General features: G+C 41.8%; 1 protein-coding gene across 1 annotated transcript in view; it reads right to left on the bottom strand.

The window, feature by feature from the left end:
* Window positions 1-9,281, bottom strand: part of zgc:77880 (zf-DHHC domain-containing protein) — a 31,820-nt gene extending 22,539 nt beyond the window's left edge. The window contains exons 1-2 of the mRNA XM_060898596.1: window positions 9,141-9,281; window positions 8,869-8,957 (exon numbers count right to left, since the gene is read on the bottom strand). Coding sequence (XP_060754579.1) covers window positions 8,869-8,957; window positions 9,141-9,265 — 214 coding nt within the window. The 5' untranslated portion in view covers window positions 9,266-9,281. The remainder of the gene's footprint in view (window positions 1-8,868; window positions 8,958-9,140) is intronic.
* Window positions 9,282-17,670: the final 8,389 nt, after the last annotated feature.

Raw genomic sequence — 17,670 nt, 5'->3', positions numbered from 1 at the left:
ATATAGCTAGTGTTGTTGTGGGGGATGTTCTAAAGCAGCCTGCAAAAGCATTTAATCTAGAATGACGAATCCGCACGACTTGCAGTTGCTGCTCTCGAACAGCTCCAATATAGCCAGTCAGCCGTTTGATACAGAACACATCGGGAGTTGTCATTTTCGTCTTCGGCACTGTGTCCATCTTAGAAAATCACTGTGCTAGCGAGATAATTTGCTATCTGACGTTGTTTCTGTGGATTGAGCGGGATAGAAACCACCCCTCCCCCACCCAGTTTTTCCTCTGCTCTACACCAAAATCATAAGTGACATACTTTCTTATTTTGAACACAGAATGGTTCACCCTAAAGTAAGGAAAACATATAAAGTTTTCAAAGTCTTTGGTTGAAATGTTTCCCCTCGTGGGCCAAGCTGCAACAGGAGCCAAACCGTGCAGGCGATATTAAAGCTAAGCTAACGGAGCTCGTGCAGTGCGCAGGCAGCCTTTTGCCACGACTTTACCATCAGCTGACCTATCGCTAGCGTACATACTTGCCAACTTTTCAAAATCCTCATGGGGGAGAAAAGTGTGTGAACGACATTTTCAACTGGCCGAGGGTCTGATGCGCGGTTGAAACGATAAAAACAGTGGATCCCAATTAATTGCAAACCATTTGAAATTTATACAGTTAAAGAGTTTTTGAATTGTTGATATTGTTCTATCAATTACTACAAGTTATGGGATTCATGCATCAGGCATGAGAGTGCTCAGAGTGAAAAATGTGAAATTATATTAAAATTTAAGACGAGTAACAATGAAAGGGAAGTCTTAAATCAGATTTTGAGCTGAAAAATCTCATGCCTGAATATTGTATACATACAGAGACCCACAGAAAATAACACAAGGTGATGCTTTAGATAGAAGAATGTTTATAATTTCATTTGTAAACTTTCACTTAAAACTTTCAAAACATAAACTAAAAATAGCACCAAGACACTACCACACCGTTCAAATACATTCAAATTCTGTCATGCAAAATTTCACTAAACACTTGAGTTGTACAGTTTGTTTCTGAAATGGTATAGAAGACTAGTTTAATTTCGCACTCAAATGTCCATTATATTCCAATTTAACTGCAAAAAGAAATTCTCAAGAGTTAAAAACATTTCAATATGATAAATATATTTCGTTTATACAGAGGTGCAGATCCTACTGTACATGCAATTTAATTATACTTCTTACTACAAAAAAAAATACAAAATATAAATCTCAGGTTAATTTCAATGTCTCATAAGTACTTGTTACATATATGTACAAATGATCAACTATTTTTAATTAAAAATAACATTAAGAATTTACATAAAAGGGTGTGAATGACCTATTGTAGTTTTGAAGAATATGTAATTTACCTGCTTTTACCCCACCGTAAGATTGGGATAATTGAATTGCAATTGAATAATTGGGATAAATGAAATCGCTTTGTAGTCTTGCCTTGCAAAATGCGTTGATCTGGCTGGTCGAAAATTAGCTTATCCATGGAAATTCATTCTCCCATGCAGCCTGGTATTTGCATTCATATTATTGCAGTTTGGTATTTGGTTTAGTGGTCATGATGAATGACTGCTTGTAAAAAATGTCGGACAGCCTGGGTGAATCCTACATTACGGAACTGACTGCCGTTCTGTTCGTTGATTGGTTAAAAGTCAGTTGACGTCAGCAGTGTTTCTCATACGATTCTGATTGGACATAAATCGGGAGTATTTTTAACTTGGCGATAGGGATTATCCAGTTAACAAATACGATCGGGAGGCGGGAGACGGAGGCTAAAATCAGGAGCCTCCTGCCGAAATCAGGAGGGTTGACAAGTATGAGTGTATTGCTATTTTCTTTCCTTGTCCATACCGTTTGAATTGATCAGTATAACTGGTTTCATAAGCCATGCTCGGCATTAATCACTGTCTGCCATAACTTCATTTTCATGAACTTAACTGTGCTGTGGGGAGAGCAGGGAAAGGCCTACCGACATTTTTGGATACCAAATGTTTGTCATGTCTCATTCAAAATGCTCAGTCATTTACATTGGGGGGGGGGAGATTTTAAGAATTTTGACTTTTCCATGTTTTACCCCCCTAGAAATATGGAGATGGTCCATCTATGTGGGAAAATGTCAAATTTTATTAAATTGAACCTTGCTAACCCCCCTGTACATACCCTCTGAAAGTTTCCATTCTTACAATATGACAAAATGCCTTACAGTCCTGTTTGATATTAGAATGCTGCTTTTTTTTAATGTGTTTTAAAGTTATCAATGAACGCGAACCTCTTCAGGTATGCCACTAGGTACGACTACAACATTTTCAGTGCAGATGATCATTATTTTAAGGTAATAAGCTTAGTGGTAAGTAACCTTACATTCAAGTAAATTAAACATATGGTAATTCTGCTCTTTTTCAGCAAGTTTTAAAGTTATTGATGAATGTCACACTCTTCAGTAATACCTCAAATATGAACTATTTTTAAGCACAGAGGATCATTACTTAAGGTTACTAATTTAGTTTTAAGAACCAGTATGCACAAATGATTCATATCTGAATTATATCTCCCAATGTATTAAATAGTCATTATTTGTATTCTTGCAGGTAAATAATGGCTTCTGTTGCAACACGGTCAAAAGCTAAGAAGATACTAGGTAGAGTACATAGAGCAGGCTGAGTTCCCTTCTGGGATGCTTCCAACAGGGAAGGACATCATTCAGAATATGCTCTATCTGCTGCGGCCGAAGCGTGCTGGTCAAGCACAGAGATCCAGGGACGCTGCTGCTCAGTTGCTGGCAGAACTTGTTCAAGAGCACCGGTTATTTTGTAACTTAGACACCATCCACACCAGACATATAAAGAAGCATATCTTGAAACTTTATGGAGAATTTGTTACTCTGATTCAAACCCGTAAACAGACAAAATGAGGGTTTCTATAGGGTGACCAGACGTCCCGGTTTTACCGGGACAGTCCCGATTTGGGGTTGTGTGTCCCGAGTCCTGACAAAAGTCTGTCGGGACACGGATATGTCCCGGTTTTCGCTACTCGCGACTGAGCAGCGTGGGAATCATTAGCGGAGAAATGTCTGCATTTACTATTTTGATGAATTGACAGGAATCGCAAATTTTCCTGGTTACTGCCCCCTGGCCCTGTGGCATGGGTGTTTATTTAGCCACATTATTCCAGACAACAGAACATGTTGCCATGCAACAATAAAATAAACATTAACTGGCGCGAATGTTCTTTGTCTAGCAGCTAGCAGCAGTAATGCCGCAGCAATTATGCCGAAAAGAAAATGTACCTTTTCCAAAAGATTTACAGGGCACCTACCCCTTCCTCCGAGAGGTGCAGAACAATGCGCACGAAGCCTACTGCACACACTGTAAGTGTTTTGTTCTTGTACTGAGTTGGGTAGCCTATGTTGCAAATGCTGTGCGCTCCTGTGTGGGCTTTCCTCGGGCTGTCGCCCCTCTCCTCCTTTACTGCGGTTTTGTTTGAGTGTATATTTACGGAAGCCGAGAGAGGCCCTTCATATAGTCTTTTTTTATTCACCTTGTTATCCAGAGATAACGACATAATTAATTCAGGATCTCGAGAAAACACCACAACTAATTCAAGATCTCGAGAAAACAAAACTGTTATTCCGAGTAGCGCACTTCGACAGCGCATTGATATCTGAGTTCCGTATCAATGCGCTGTCGAAGCGCGCAGAAGGTGTTAGTACGCCTGTCATTATAGTGCGGACTTTCCATAGCATAGAAAATCGCTACGTTTCAATTTGTGTAACTGAACTTGTTTCATGTCACTGGTCATATAAACCTATGTAAACAGGAAAAACGCGGAAGGAGTTTGGTCGCATCTAACTACAGCCCCAAAAAATACCATTGGCCATACTGAGCCTAGCTACATTGCTAACAGGAGTGACAGCGCGTCTGACTGACTGGGAGGTCGCGCAAAGCTCGGAGAGGTACGGAGCAGCTCATCTCAATTCAGATAAGAGCATATTTCATTATGGAAGTACGGTGGACTGTTCCTTTAACTGCTAAGATACGTCCAAGTCTACGAACACGCAAAAGTCCAGCAAAAGAAAAGTCCTATGACTGGTCATCCCTGCGTGACAGCAATTTGCAGGAGCTGTATACAATCACAGTCTGCAACGGATTCATTGAGCTCTATAATGAGGATGATGTGACCAAGCAGTATGGGAAATGTATACAATCAAATGCAGAAGCTGCTGCGAAACTAATCCCTGTAAAGAAAAGAACAAAGAGAAAGAGGTTAGCTGAAGATGTTCGTGTGATAAGAGCACATAAAGAAGTACAGGATGCTTTTAAGAACTATAGTATTCACGCAAGCAACGAGGAGCATCAATATCTGGAAAAAAGAAGGAAGAACTCAAACAAGTCTACAATGAATTACAAGAAAAAGAACTGGATGAGCTGGTAAAACAAGTTGAAAGTGCTGATGAACCAATACAGGGAGAGCTGGAAACTCATTAACAACATTACTAGTCGAAGATCAGCCCAATGAGGGATCATCAAGGGTAAGTCACAGGAAGATAGAATAAAGAAATGGTACAAATCACTTTCACAATCTACTCAGAAAAGTACCAGCTTTAGATCAAGAGATCGATGATACAGACCTCAATAACGTCCTATATGACCTGCAGATAGATGACGGGGACTTCACAATGGAGGAAATAGCAAAAGCAAAGAAACAACTTAATGAGGGTAAGAGGGGTGGTTCTGACAAGATACCCCCTGAAGTGCTAAAGAGATGCAATCTCGATGATATCATTCTCAACTTTGCAAACAAACTGCTGAATGATAATGTGAAGCCAGAGCAATGGTCAGAGATAGACATGATACCACTTCCAAAGTCTGGAGACCTAAGTGACACTGGAAACTATAGGGGAATCAGCCTATCATCTATCACAGCAAAACTTAATAAAATGATTCTCAGAGTACAACCGAAAATTGAACAACATCTCCGACCAAATCAGAATGGTTTCTGTCCTCAAAGGTCAACAACTGCTCACATCTTAGCACTTAGAAGACTTATTGAAGGTGTTAAAAGCCACAACAGAAAAGCAATTATTCTCTAAATTGACTTCAAAAAAGCGTTCGACTCTGTACACAGAGGAAAAATGATGATACTCAAAGCATATAACATGCCACCAAGAATGCTTAGAGCCATTAATTTACTCTATGAAAAAACACCAAAGCCAGAGTTATCACTCCCGATGGTGAAACTGAGTATTTTGAAATCAAAGCAGGAGTACTGCAAGGTGATACCGCACCTTTTCGTCATTGTACTCGATTACATCATGCGCAAAACTTACGAAGGCAGAGAAGAGGAACTTGGGTTTAAATTGCACAGGAGAAGAAGCCGATGCCACCCTGCCATTACCATCACTGACCTTGACTTCACTGATGATTTAGCAATATTGACTGAAGAGATCGACCAAGCACAGGAAGTATTAAACCGACTGGAACAAGAAGCCGAGGGAGTAGGATTGCATTGTAATGCAAAAAAGACTGAGTTGCAGATTTTCAATCATTATACTCCAGTAGAGATCAAGGTGAAAAATGGCACGACTCTGAAAACAGTAGAGAACTTTAAGTAACTCGGAGCGTGGACAGAAAGCACAGAAAAAGATCTTGCTGTTAGAAAGGCGCTAGCATGGAATGCCTGTCACAAGCTATGGAAGGTGTGGAGATCGAAGCTGTCAAGGAGTATAAAAGTAAGACTCTTCACAACAACAGTAGAATCTGTGCTACTGTATGGCTCAGAGGCATGGACACTAACAAAGAAACTGACAAAGCAGCTTGATGGATCTTATACTAGAATGCTCAGGATGGCAATGAATATATCACGGACGAATCACCTCACTAATGAACTCTACGGCGAACTTCCAAAAGTATCCAAAAAGGTGCAGCAAAGAAGAATGCGTCTCGCGGGACACTGCGCACGCCACACCGACGAAATGGCAAGCAGATTGGTAGTGTGGCAACCAACAGAAGAAAGACCTCGAAAAGGTAGAAGGATAACTTACATAGACAACTTATTGTCTGACACTGGACTGGACAATGTAAATAAGCTAAGGAATATAATGCAACAAAGAGACTTATGGAGCAAGCATGTGTCTGATGTGATGCGACCTGACAGTCGACCTAACTAACTAACTAACTAACTAACTAACTAACTAACTAACATATATATGGGTCTGTCTCAGAAACTGGGTACTGTGGGGGAACCCCACTAAATATACTCGGTCAATAAACTATACGGTTTTGAATGGTGATGTTGGTTTTAATTTGAAATAAAACGATGAAAGAAATCTCATCTCATTATCTCTAGCTGCTTTATCCTGTTCTACAGGGTCGCAAGCAAGCTGGAGCCTATCCCAGCTGACTACGGGCGAAAGGCGGGGTACACCCTGGACAAGTCGCCAGGTCATCACAGGGCTGACACAGAGACACAGACAACCATTCAGACTCACATTCACACCTACGGTCAATTTAGAGTCACCAGTTAACCTAACCTGCATGTCTTTGGACTGTGGGGGAAACCGGAGCACCCGGAGGAAACCCACGCGGACACGGGGAGAACATGCAAACTCCGCACAGAAAGGCCCTCGCCGGCCCCGGGGCTCGAACCCGGACCTTCTTGCTGTGAGGCGACACCGCCAACCACTACACCACCGTGCCGCCCGATGAAAGAAATAATACAGATAAAACTAAATCTTTGATGTGAATATTCAGAATTTGGCAAAAATTCTGCAAATTTGTGGAAAAATGGCGGCTTGATCTGGGACATGATAAAAGGTCGACTACATCGCATTCCCTTAAAAAGGTTGTAGTCCACTGAAAAGTCTACAGTTATCACTGGTTGTATTTTAAGTTGTTACTTTATACACCTAAGGATTGGTGCGCTCACAGAATAATCATAACCGTAATAAAACCATGCAAAATATTTGATCACTGTTGTAACTCCATTTTCCGCAGACCCAAAACCAATACGATCGTGTGTTTTGATCTAAACGGAAAGCCTCAGGGTCAAGGTCACTACCTCATCAAAAGTAGTAACTTAAAAATCACTACGCCATATAAACATTTAGTTATAAATCTGCAATTTTGTTTTTTAAAACGAAAGCTGAAAGTTAGGTGTAGAATATGTTTCTTACAGAATATGTTACGATGGTAGCTGGTCTTGTATGAATTTCTGAGCTATAAAATGAGTTGTGGTCTATTTTTTACCGTAGCGTGTTATTTGCGTGCGGGGAAGGACACACATTAACAATTTGCATGTGTAGAATGGAATTTTCCACTCCAACAGTTAGAAGTTGATCGTGCTTCCATTTGCGGTCTTTCTGTTACGTGAGGGATCTGTTCGGACGTTATCACTGAAAAGGTGAGTTTTGACAGTTTTATTTTGTTTTAGTCTTGCAGTATAAGGCAATAGAATGTTTCTTTTTCACCTTTCATAGTGTTTGCGTATTTTTGGCCAATATTTTGCAACCATGTTCAAGATTGAACTTTTGATAGAATCTACAGCCAGTCATTCTGCCCCGCCCCCACTCCGTCTGGTGCGGTAATGATGTCCCGTTGCTCGCACGCCACAGCAGAGACCCGCGCGACCTTCAGCCGGTACAGTCGCTGTTCTTTTACGACTGCCATTATTCTCATCTTTCTGGTGTGTTATTGATTTTTCCATCGTGTCCTATTCCACCATATCAAATCCCCAAACTGTATCATATTATTCATATTCAAGTGAATAATCAATTCAGTCATTATAACTTGGCATTTTTAACCCAAACAATCAAAAAGAGGAAATTTATTCAATATTTTCACTCATCTGGGAAGGAGGGGCTTTAATTCTTCATGATGTAGTTATTTTATATGGAAGTCAATTTTACAAAAGCAGTTGAATTGTATTAAAAAAAAAAAAAATTTCCACAGTGGAGGCCAGATAAAGCAAGATGCTACCCTTATTCTTATTAAACATGACAAAAGAAACATTAAGTGTTAGGTAAATGGGGGGGGGGGGGGGGGGGGGGGGGGGGGAGTAAAATTAGAAAATTTATTTTTTGACCATAATGTCCCAAATGAGAGACCAGTTCATGAGATGGACCCATTTATATATATATATATATATATATATATATATATATATATATATATATACACACACAGAATAACAGGACTTATTTTTATTAAAATTCAAGTTTTTGCTCTTGATGTTAGGCTTTAAACTAATTAATTTTATAATTATAATAAGAATATTTTTAAAAATCATGGGGCGGCACGGTGGCGTAGTGGTTAGCGCTGTCACCTCACAGCAAGAAGGTCCTGGGTTCGAGCCCCGTGGCCGGCGAGGGCCTTTCTGTGTGGAGTTTGCATGTTCTCCCCGTGTCCGCGTGGGTTTCCTCCGGGTGCTCCGGTTTCCCGCACAGTCCAAAGACATGCAGGTTAGGTTAACTGATGACTCTAAATTGACCGTAGGTGTGAATGGTTGTCTGTGTCTATGTGTCAGCCCTGTGATGACCTGGCAACTTGTCCAGGGTGTACCCCGCCTTTCGCCCGTAGTCAGCTGGGATAGGCTCCAGCTTGCCTGCGACCCTGTAGAACAGGATAAAGCAGCTAGAGATAATGAGATGAATGAAAAAAAATCATAACCTTGATCACTGATCATTATCTGCCTGTGTGTTCACTGAGGTTCTCCAAACCACACTTTGAGAACAGCTCAGAGTAAGATTAATTATATTACACATCAAACCCACAGGTTTTGTGAAAGTAGACAAAGAAATAAGCTCCAGGTTCTGTGTAACGCAGGTCAGGTGTGTAAATGAATCTCACCTGGGTCTGAGAACACAGCTTTTGAATGACAGGCCAGAAGCAGCAGTAATATTACATTAAAGACAGATCCATGAAGTGTGCACCATACACTGCAGAGAAAAGGACAGGGGATGCATCAATTTATCACTGCTGGGAATGGTGCCATCAGTTTAATGAAAACAGCACAGAGCCTTGACTGCGAGTGATGGAAACCACACACCAATCTCAAGCCTGTTCTGAGACAGTAACCCCGATTTTCATTTCAAACACAGCACAGTGACGGAGAGCCTTACCTTCCAGAGTAAGCTGGGATCAGAACATACTGGATAACAACGTAGTCAGCATAAAATACGCTAAAATAAGTCAGAATGAGACAGATAAACCCGCAGGGGTCTCTCCGACAGCGCAGGAGAGCCATCTTACTGTCCCCTACTTCCGGGGTACGGCTGCGTGGCGTCACTCGTATGGACCAATCACAATCGCGAAAAAGTGTGACAAAAGTTCTGAAATGAATCATTGACTGTCGTAATTTCAAACATAATAACATACTTGCCAACTTTTCAAAATTCTCATGGGGGAGAAAAGTGCGTGAATGACATTTTCAACTGGCCGAGGGTCTGATGCGCGGTTGAAACGATGAAAACAGTGGATCCCAATTAATTGCAAACCATTTGATATTTATACAGTTAAAGAGTTTTTGAATTGTTGATATTGTTCTATCAGTTACTATAGGTTATGGGATTCATGCATCAGGCATGAGAGTGAAAAATCTGAAATAATACTCGTCTTGAATTTTAATATAATAATGAAAGGGAAGTCTTAAATCAGATTTTGAGCTGAAAAATCTCATGCCTGAATATTGTACACATACAGAGACCCACAGAAAATAACACAAGTGATGCTTTAGAAGAATGTTTATCATTTCTTAAAATAAATAGTCACAATGAATGAAAGTATTATTGGATTGCATCAAATGTGTTTTCCTTCTGTAAGCTCATGTAAAAATACAGAGAACTATAATATCATATATAAATTAAATTTTAATAAGATTTAACCAAAAATAGTAACAACTCAAATAAATTCTGCACTGTACTACTAAAGGGGCGACACGGTGGTGTAGTGGTTAGCGCTGTCGCCTCACAGCAAGAAGGTCCTGGGTTTGAGCCCCGGGGCCGGCGAGGGCCTTTCTGTGCGGAGTTTGCATGTTCTCCCCGTGTCCACGTGGGTTTCCTCCGGGTGCTCCGGTTTCCCCCACAGTCCAAAGACATGCAGGTTAGGTTAACTGGTGACTCTAAATTGAGCGTAGGTGTGAATGTGAGTGTGAATGGTTGTCTGTGTCTATGTGTCAGCCCTGTGATGACCTGGCGACTTGTCCAGGGTGTACCCCGCCTTTCGCCCGTAGTCAGCTGGGATAGGCTCCAGCTTGCCTGCGACCCTGTAGAAGGATAAAGCGGCTAGAGATAATGAGATGAGATGAGTACTACTAAAATGCATCCTCTCACTAAACACTTTCCAACAGAATGTTTAAAAAGCACTAGAAATCCTGTCGGAATGCATCAAAGGAATTTGCTCATTTGCAAACTTTGAAAGTTCATCTCATCTCATTATCTCTAGCCGCTTTATCCTTCTACAGGGTCGCAGGCAAGCTGGAGCCTATCCCAGCTGACTACGGGCGAAAGGCGGGGTACACCCTGGACAAGTCGCCAGGTCATCACAGGGCTGACACATAGACACAGACAACCATTCACACTCACATTCACACCTACGCTCAATTTAGAGTCACCAGTTAACCTAACCTGCATGTCTTTGGACTGTGGGGGAAACCGGAGCACCCGGAGGAAACCCACGCGGACACGGGGAGAACATGCAAACTCCACACAGAAAGGCCCTCGCCGGCCACGGGGCTCGAACCCGGACCTTCTTGCTGTGAGGCGACAGCGCTAACCACTACACCACCGTGCCGCCCACTTTGAAAGTTTTCAAACAAAATTTAAAAATGGCACTATAAATACTACCATACTATCAAAATATACTCCACAAAGAAATTCACTCGAATGCAACATTTTAGTACGACCAAAATACACTCGCTAGTAATCTTTCACTTAAAACCTCAAAACTCGATCAAAATCAATCACTTTCCAGATGATTCACTTGTAAACTTTCAAACATAAATTCAAAATAGCACTAAGACACGACTACACTATTCAAATACACTCACCAAACACATTCTCTGTCATGCAAAATTTCACTAAACACTTTAGAAGTTGTACAGTTTGTTTCTGAAATAGTATGGAAGACTAGTTTAATTTCACACTCAAATGTCCATTATATTCTGATCTAAGGTATTTTTACCTTAAAATGTGTAACTAGCTGGTCGAGCATTTGCTTATCCATGGAAATTCATTCTCCCATGCAACCTGGTATTGCATTCATATTTTTGCCGTTGGCGGCACGGTGGTGTTAGCGCTGTCACCTCACTTGTGCACTTGTATACCGAGGAGGAAGCCATTTGCATTACAGCCATGAATGAGGGCGGCACGGTGGTGTAGTGGTTAGCGCTGTCGCCTCACAGCAAGAAGGTCCCGATTCGAGCCCCATGGCCGGCGAGGGCCTTTCTGTGTGGAGTTTGCATGTTCTCCCCGTGTCCGCATGGGTTTCCTCCGGGTGCTCCGGTTTCCCCCACAGTCCAAAGACATGCAGGTTAGGTTAACTGGTGACTCTAAATTGAGCGTAGGTGTGAATGTGAGTGTGAATGGTTGTCTGTGTCTATGTGTCAGCCCTGTGATGACCTGGCGACTTGTCCAGGGTGTACCCCGCCTTTCGCCCGTAGTCAGCTGGGATAGGCTCCAGCTTGCCTGTGACCCTGTAGAACAGGATAAAGCGGCTAGAGATAATGAGATGAGATGAGATTTTTGTCGTTTGGTATTGGGTTTAGTGGCCATGATGAATGACTGCTTGTAAAAAATGTCAGACAGCCTGGGTGAATCCTACATTACGGAAATGACTGTCGTTCTGTTCGTTGATTGGTTAAAAATCAGTTGACGTCAGCAGTGTTTCTCATACAATTCTAATTGGACATAATCGGGAGTATTTTTAACTTAGCGGTAGGGATTTCCCCAAACCGGGAGATTATCCAGTTTTTAACAAATACGATCGGGAGGCGGGAGACAGAGGCTAAAATCGGGAGCCTCCCGCCGAAATCGGGAGGGTTGGCAAGTATGGAGCTAATATTTTATGTTAAATGTGTGGGGGTCCAAACGAAGAATCATACTTGCCAACCCTCCCGATTTTAGCCTCCGTCTCCTGCCTCCCAATCGTATTTGTTAAAAACTGGATAATCTCCCGGTTTGGGGGAAATCACTACCGCCAAGTTAAAAATACTCCTGTCTTCGTGCTATTTTGAATTTGTTTGAAAGTTTTAAGTGAAAGTTTATAAGTGAATTATCTGGAAAGTGATTGATTTTGATCGAGTTTTGAGGTTTTAAGTGAAAGATTACTAGTGAGTGTTTTTTGGTCGTACTAAAATTTTGCATTCGAGTGAATTTCTTTGTGGAGTATATTTTGATAGTATAATAGTATTTATAGTGCCATTTTTACATTTTGTTTGAAAACTTTCAGTCAAAGTTTCCAAATGAGCAAATTCCTTTGATGCATTCCGACAGGATTTGGATAGGATTTCTAGTGCTTTTTAAACATTCTGTTGGAAAGTGTTTGGTCAGAGAGATGCATTTTAGTAGCACTAAGACAGTGCAGAATTTATTTAAATTGAGTTATTATTTTGGTTAAACCTTATTAAAATTTTATTTATATATAATATTATAGTTCTCTGTATTTTTACATGAGTTTACAGAAGGAAAACACATTTGATGCAATCCAATAATACTTTCATTCACTGTGACTATTTTAAGAAATGATAAACATTCTTCTAAAGCATCGCTTGTGTTATTTTCTGTGGGTCTCTGTATGTGTACAATATTCAGGCATGAGATTTTTCAGCTCAAAATCTGATTTAAGACTTCCCTTTCATTGTTATTATATTAAAATTCAAGACGAGTATTATTTCAGATTTTTCACTCTCATGTCTGATGCATGAATCCCATAACCTATAGTAATTGATAGAACAACACCAACAATTCAAAAACTTTTTAATTGTATAAATTTCAAATGGTTTGCAATTAATTGGGATCCAATGTTTTTATCGTTTCAACCGCGCATCAGACCCTCGGCCAGTTGAAAATGTCGTTCACGCACTTTTCTCCCCCATGAGAATTTTGAAAAGTTGGCAAGTATGTGTCTGGTCTTTACCAGTTTTCTGGAACTTAACATGGGAAATCAGTGTATGGGGAAGGAATAGTAGAAAGGAAAGCAATGGAGAGAGATGGATGTTATTCCAGGTGGATTGTGAAGGAAAGGGGGCTAAAAGTTATGAAGTGGTAGAAATTGTGGTGGCACCAGTGTAAGAAGGAGTTATATCTATAAATCTATTAGTTATACTAATCTGTAAATGTTACTGTAGTACCACCATTGCATGTAGGTTGACAAAACTGCACTTGTTCATTGTGTGAAGTTATCTTTTATGTGTCATTGCTTGACACAGTGTGTGTAGAGGCTTGTTCTTAGTGAGACCTTGAGAAAAGTGCTATAGCTTACACTGACGAAGTCTCTGACCCAAAGTAACTGTTTCCACTCTCAATGTCCATGTGCCTGGCAATAAATCCACTTGAAACGTCTTGAAAGTTGAACTTTAATCCTCGGTTTAACAATTACAAAGGTTCTAAGATGCAGAGAGTCAGTGAGTCAGGTAAGAAAAACTGTTCGCTTCCACGGCTTCTCGAGATCTTTCTTATAATAGCTGAGACTGTTCTAGTTCTAATTCTTCACATATGAATTCTTAAGAAGCGTGAGACAGTTCTAATTCTTCACATATGAATTCTAATTCTTCTAACCTTGCCACATGTTAATCATTTTAATCATGAAATAAATTACTTATATGAAATTACACACTCAAATGAAATTATTTATACCTTTTAACATAAATTGTAATTCACGTCTATATGAATTCTACTTGGGCGGCACGGTGGTGTAGTGGTTAGCGCTGTCGCCTCACAGCAAGAAGGTCCTGGGTTCGAGCCCCGGGGCCGGCAAGGGCCTTTCTGTGTGGAGTTTGCATGTTCTCCCCGTGTCCGCGTGGGTTTCCTCCGGGTGCTCCGGTTTCCCCCACAGTCCAAAGACATGCAGGTTAGGTTAACTGGTGACTCTAAATTGACCGTAGGTGTGAATGTGAGTGTGAATGGTTGTCTGTGTCTATGTGTCGGCCCTGTGATGACCTGGCGACTTGTCCAGGGTGTACCCCGCCTTTCGCCCGTAGTCAGCTGGGATAGGCTCCAGCTTGCCTGCGACCCTGTAGAAGGATAAAGCGGCTAGAGATAATGAGATGAGATGAGATGAATTCTACTTGGGCGGCACGGTGGTGTAGTGGTTAGCGCTGTCGCCTCACAGCAAGAAGGTCCTGGGTTCAAGCCCCGGGGCCGGCGAGGGCCTTTCTGTGTGGAGTTTGCATGCTCTCCCCGTGTCCGCGTGGGTTTCCTCCGGGTGCTCCGGTTTCCCCCACAGTCCAAAGACATGCAGGTTAGGTTGACTGGTGACTCTAAATTGAGCGTAGGTGTGAATGTGAGTGTGAATGGTTGTCTGTGTCTATGTGTCAGCCCTGTGATGACCTGGCGACTTGTCCAGGGTGTACCCCGCCTTTCGCCCGTAATCAGTTGGGATAGGCTCCAGCTTGCCTGCGACCCTGTAGAAGGATAAAGCGGCTAGAGATGATGAGATGAATTCTACTTTGGCTGCTACAGTGTGATTTTGTGTTATGAAGACTGCATGATGCCATGTCATTTTTATTATATCACTAAATCGGAAAAAAGTAAAATGCACCCACTAAAGTCACTGTTGGTGGTTAACAAAATTGCACCTGTTCATTGTGTGAAGTTATTTTTTATGTGTCACCGTTGCTTGACACAGTGTGATTGTGTTATGAAGTTTGCCTGTTTGTGTGAAATTATGAATATTCTTATTTTTAAACATACAGTTGAGTGTCACTATTGCTTGGCACAGTGGCATGTTGTGTTACATCTAAAACTAAATAAAAAAGGAAACACAAAATAAAAAGTAAAATGCACCCATAAAGTCATTGTTGGTGATAAATTGTGTCACATTCATCTCATTATCTTAGGCGGAGCAGTGGGTTTAAAAACAGGCTGATGAATATATGGACTAGTTGAATGAGGACTTATTGTTGAGTCTCTAAAATAGTCATTGAATTAAGTGACTTTTGTAGGTAAAATTAGGTGTTTAACAACCTGTTAAAAATACACCAGGATGCAGGAAATGGCATCTAATTCATTAATTTTCTGGGGGAAGGACCCCCTGCCAGGGGCGGCACGGTGGTGTAGTGGTTAGCGCTGTCGCCTCACAGCAAGAAGGTCCGGGTTCGAGCCCCGTGGCCGGCGAGGGCCTTTCTGTGCAGAGTTTGCATGTTCTCCCCGTGTCCGCGTGGGTTTCCTCCGGGTGCTCCGGTTTCCCCCACAGTCCAAAGACATGCAGGTTAGGTTAACTGGTGACTCTAAATTGACCGTGGGTGTGAATGGTTGTCTGTGTCTATGTGTCAGCCCTGTGATGACCTGGCGACTTGTCCAGGGTGTACCTCACCTTTCGCCCGTAGTCAGCTGGGATAGGCTCCAGCTTGCCTGCGACCCTGTGTAGAAGGATAAAGCGGCTAGAGATAATGAGATGAGATGAAGGACCCCCTGCCAGTGTGTCCCCCCCTCATTAAAAATGCTTCTGACACCCCTGGTTAAGGACCTCACATCTTGGTGTCAGAACAATGGCTTGCAATCAATACAATTAAATAAATAATATACATAACCTTCAGTATAAATTGCAGTATGTAATTATTCAGTATCCTCATGTAGGTGTCAGGGTTCTCCACACTGTACTGACTCACCTGGAGAACCCTGACACCTACGCGAGGATACTGTTCGTTGACTTCAGCTCGGCCTTCAACACTGTCAAGCCGAGCAAGCTGGTCAATAATCTGCTGTCTCTGGGCCTGGACCACCACCGCTGTAGCTGGATTAAGGACTTCTCCTGTTTTACAGCAACTGCATTGGTTGCCAATTATTTTTTGGATCAAATACAAAATCTTGCTTTTAACCTATAAAGCTCTTCATGCTTCGCCCCTTCCTATCTCTGTTAGCTAATTCATTTGTACTGTCCCTCCCGCTCCCTCAGATCTTCTGACTGTTCCACATTTTAAACTGGCATCTATGGGTGGCAGATCATTCGGTGTTACTGCTCCTAAACTTTGGAACTCGTTACCACAATCGCTTCGTGGCTGTTCCACTCTCTCTTCCTTCAAAGCTAACTTGAAAACTTTTCTCTTTACCTCACCTCTTTACCTTCCTAGTGTTTTTTTTTTTTTTGTTGGTAACTCCTGTGTAAAGCATCTTGGGTTTGTGAAAGGCGCTATTTAAATTGAACTTATAACAACAGACCACAGCATGTGAGACTTGGAGACCTCATGTCATCCGACACCATCTTAAACACTGGCACCTCCCAAGGCTGTGTTCTTAGTCCGCTCCTTTACTCACTCTTCACACAGGACTGTTCTCCCATTCATAACTCAAACCAAATATACAAATTTGAGATGACACAGCTGTGGTAGGGTTGATAACCAACAGCGATGAGGCAGCCTACAGAGAGGAAGTTCAGGCCCTCACATCTTGGTGTCAGAACAATGACTTGCTCCTCAACACCAACAAAACAAAAGGAGCTTGTCACTGACTTCAGAAAACAACTGAATAAAACAAATGCCAGCCTGGTGATCTCTGGAGAGGAGGTGGAACAGGTGGGGAGCTTCAAGTACCTTGGCGTTCACCTCTCAGAGGACCTGCCATGGGGAGTGAACACCAGAGAGGTGGTGAAGAAGGCCCAGCAGAGACTCTTCTTCCTGCGATCCCTGAGGAAAACTGGGCTCCCACAGAAGCTCCTCACCAACTTCTACCAGTGCACCATACAAAGTGCTCTGAGCTATGGATGCATAGTGTGGTTCTCCAGCTGCACCTCAGAGGAGAGGAAAGACCTGCAGTGGATCATCAGGACTGCATCTAAACTCATTGGTCCCCCTCGCCAATCCCTGGAACAGATTTACTCTGCCAGGCTGAGAAACAGAGCCACAAAGATTAGGACTGACTGCACTCACCCCGGACAATGTCTTTTTGACACCCTTCCTTCCCTCTGGCAGGCTTAGGGTCATAAAATCACAAACAGCAAGACACCAAAATAGCTTCTTCCCCAGGGCTGCAAAAGCTCTGCTGGCGGCCTGATCCGGACTTGGACTCACAGTCTGCACCTTACTGTGTTTGGCTACATTGAGTAATTATATACACTGCAACTTTATATGCCGCTTTTTAAAAGGCTATGTATATTATTTATTTTAATTGATATGCTGCTGTGATCTGAGCCCTCAAACAGTGTTTTGTTGTATAGTAATGTGCAATGACAAAGAATCTATCCCTTCTGTGTGCTAAATACTTCAGAATACTTAAAACCGCAAATTCTTTCTGCAACTGAATTATCAAAGCTATGCAGCGATCACCAGCCGAAGCCACAAGATGGAATTTTAAAAATGTAAAATTAGAAGAACTCTCTACAATGGCTGGAGGAAGAGGAGGCTAAGCATAAAAATTTCACACACACGAGTGAATTAAAAGAAGCAAAAGACAGCAGTTTTCAAGACAAATACGTAAATGTACTTTTGAGACAACAGCA

The sequence above is a fragment of the Neoarius graeffei genome, chromosome 18 (assembly GCF_027579695.1).
Source record: "Neoarius graeffei isolate fNeoGra1 chromosome 18, fNeoGra1.pri, whole genome shotgun sequence".
NCBI classification, from domain to species: domain Eukaryota; kingdom Metazoa; phylum Chordata; class Actinopteri; order Siluriformes; family Ariidae; genus Neoarius; species Neoarius graeffei.
This window is presented reverse-complemented; position numbering and strand designations above follow the sequence as displayed.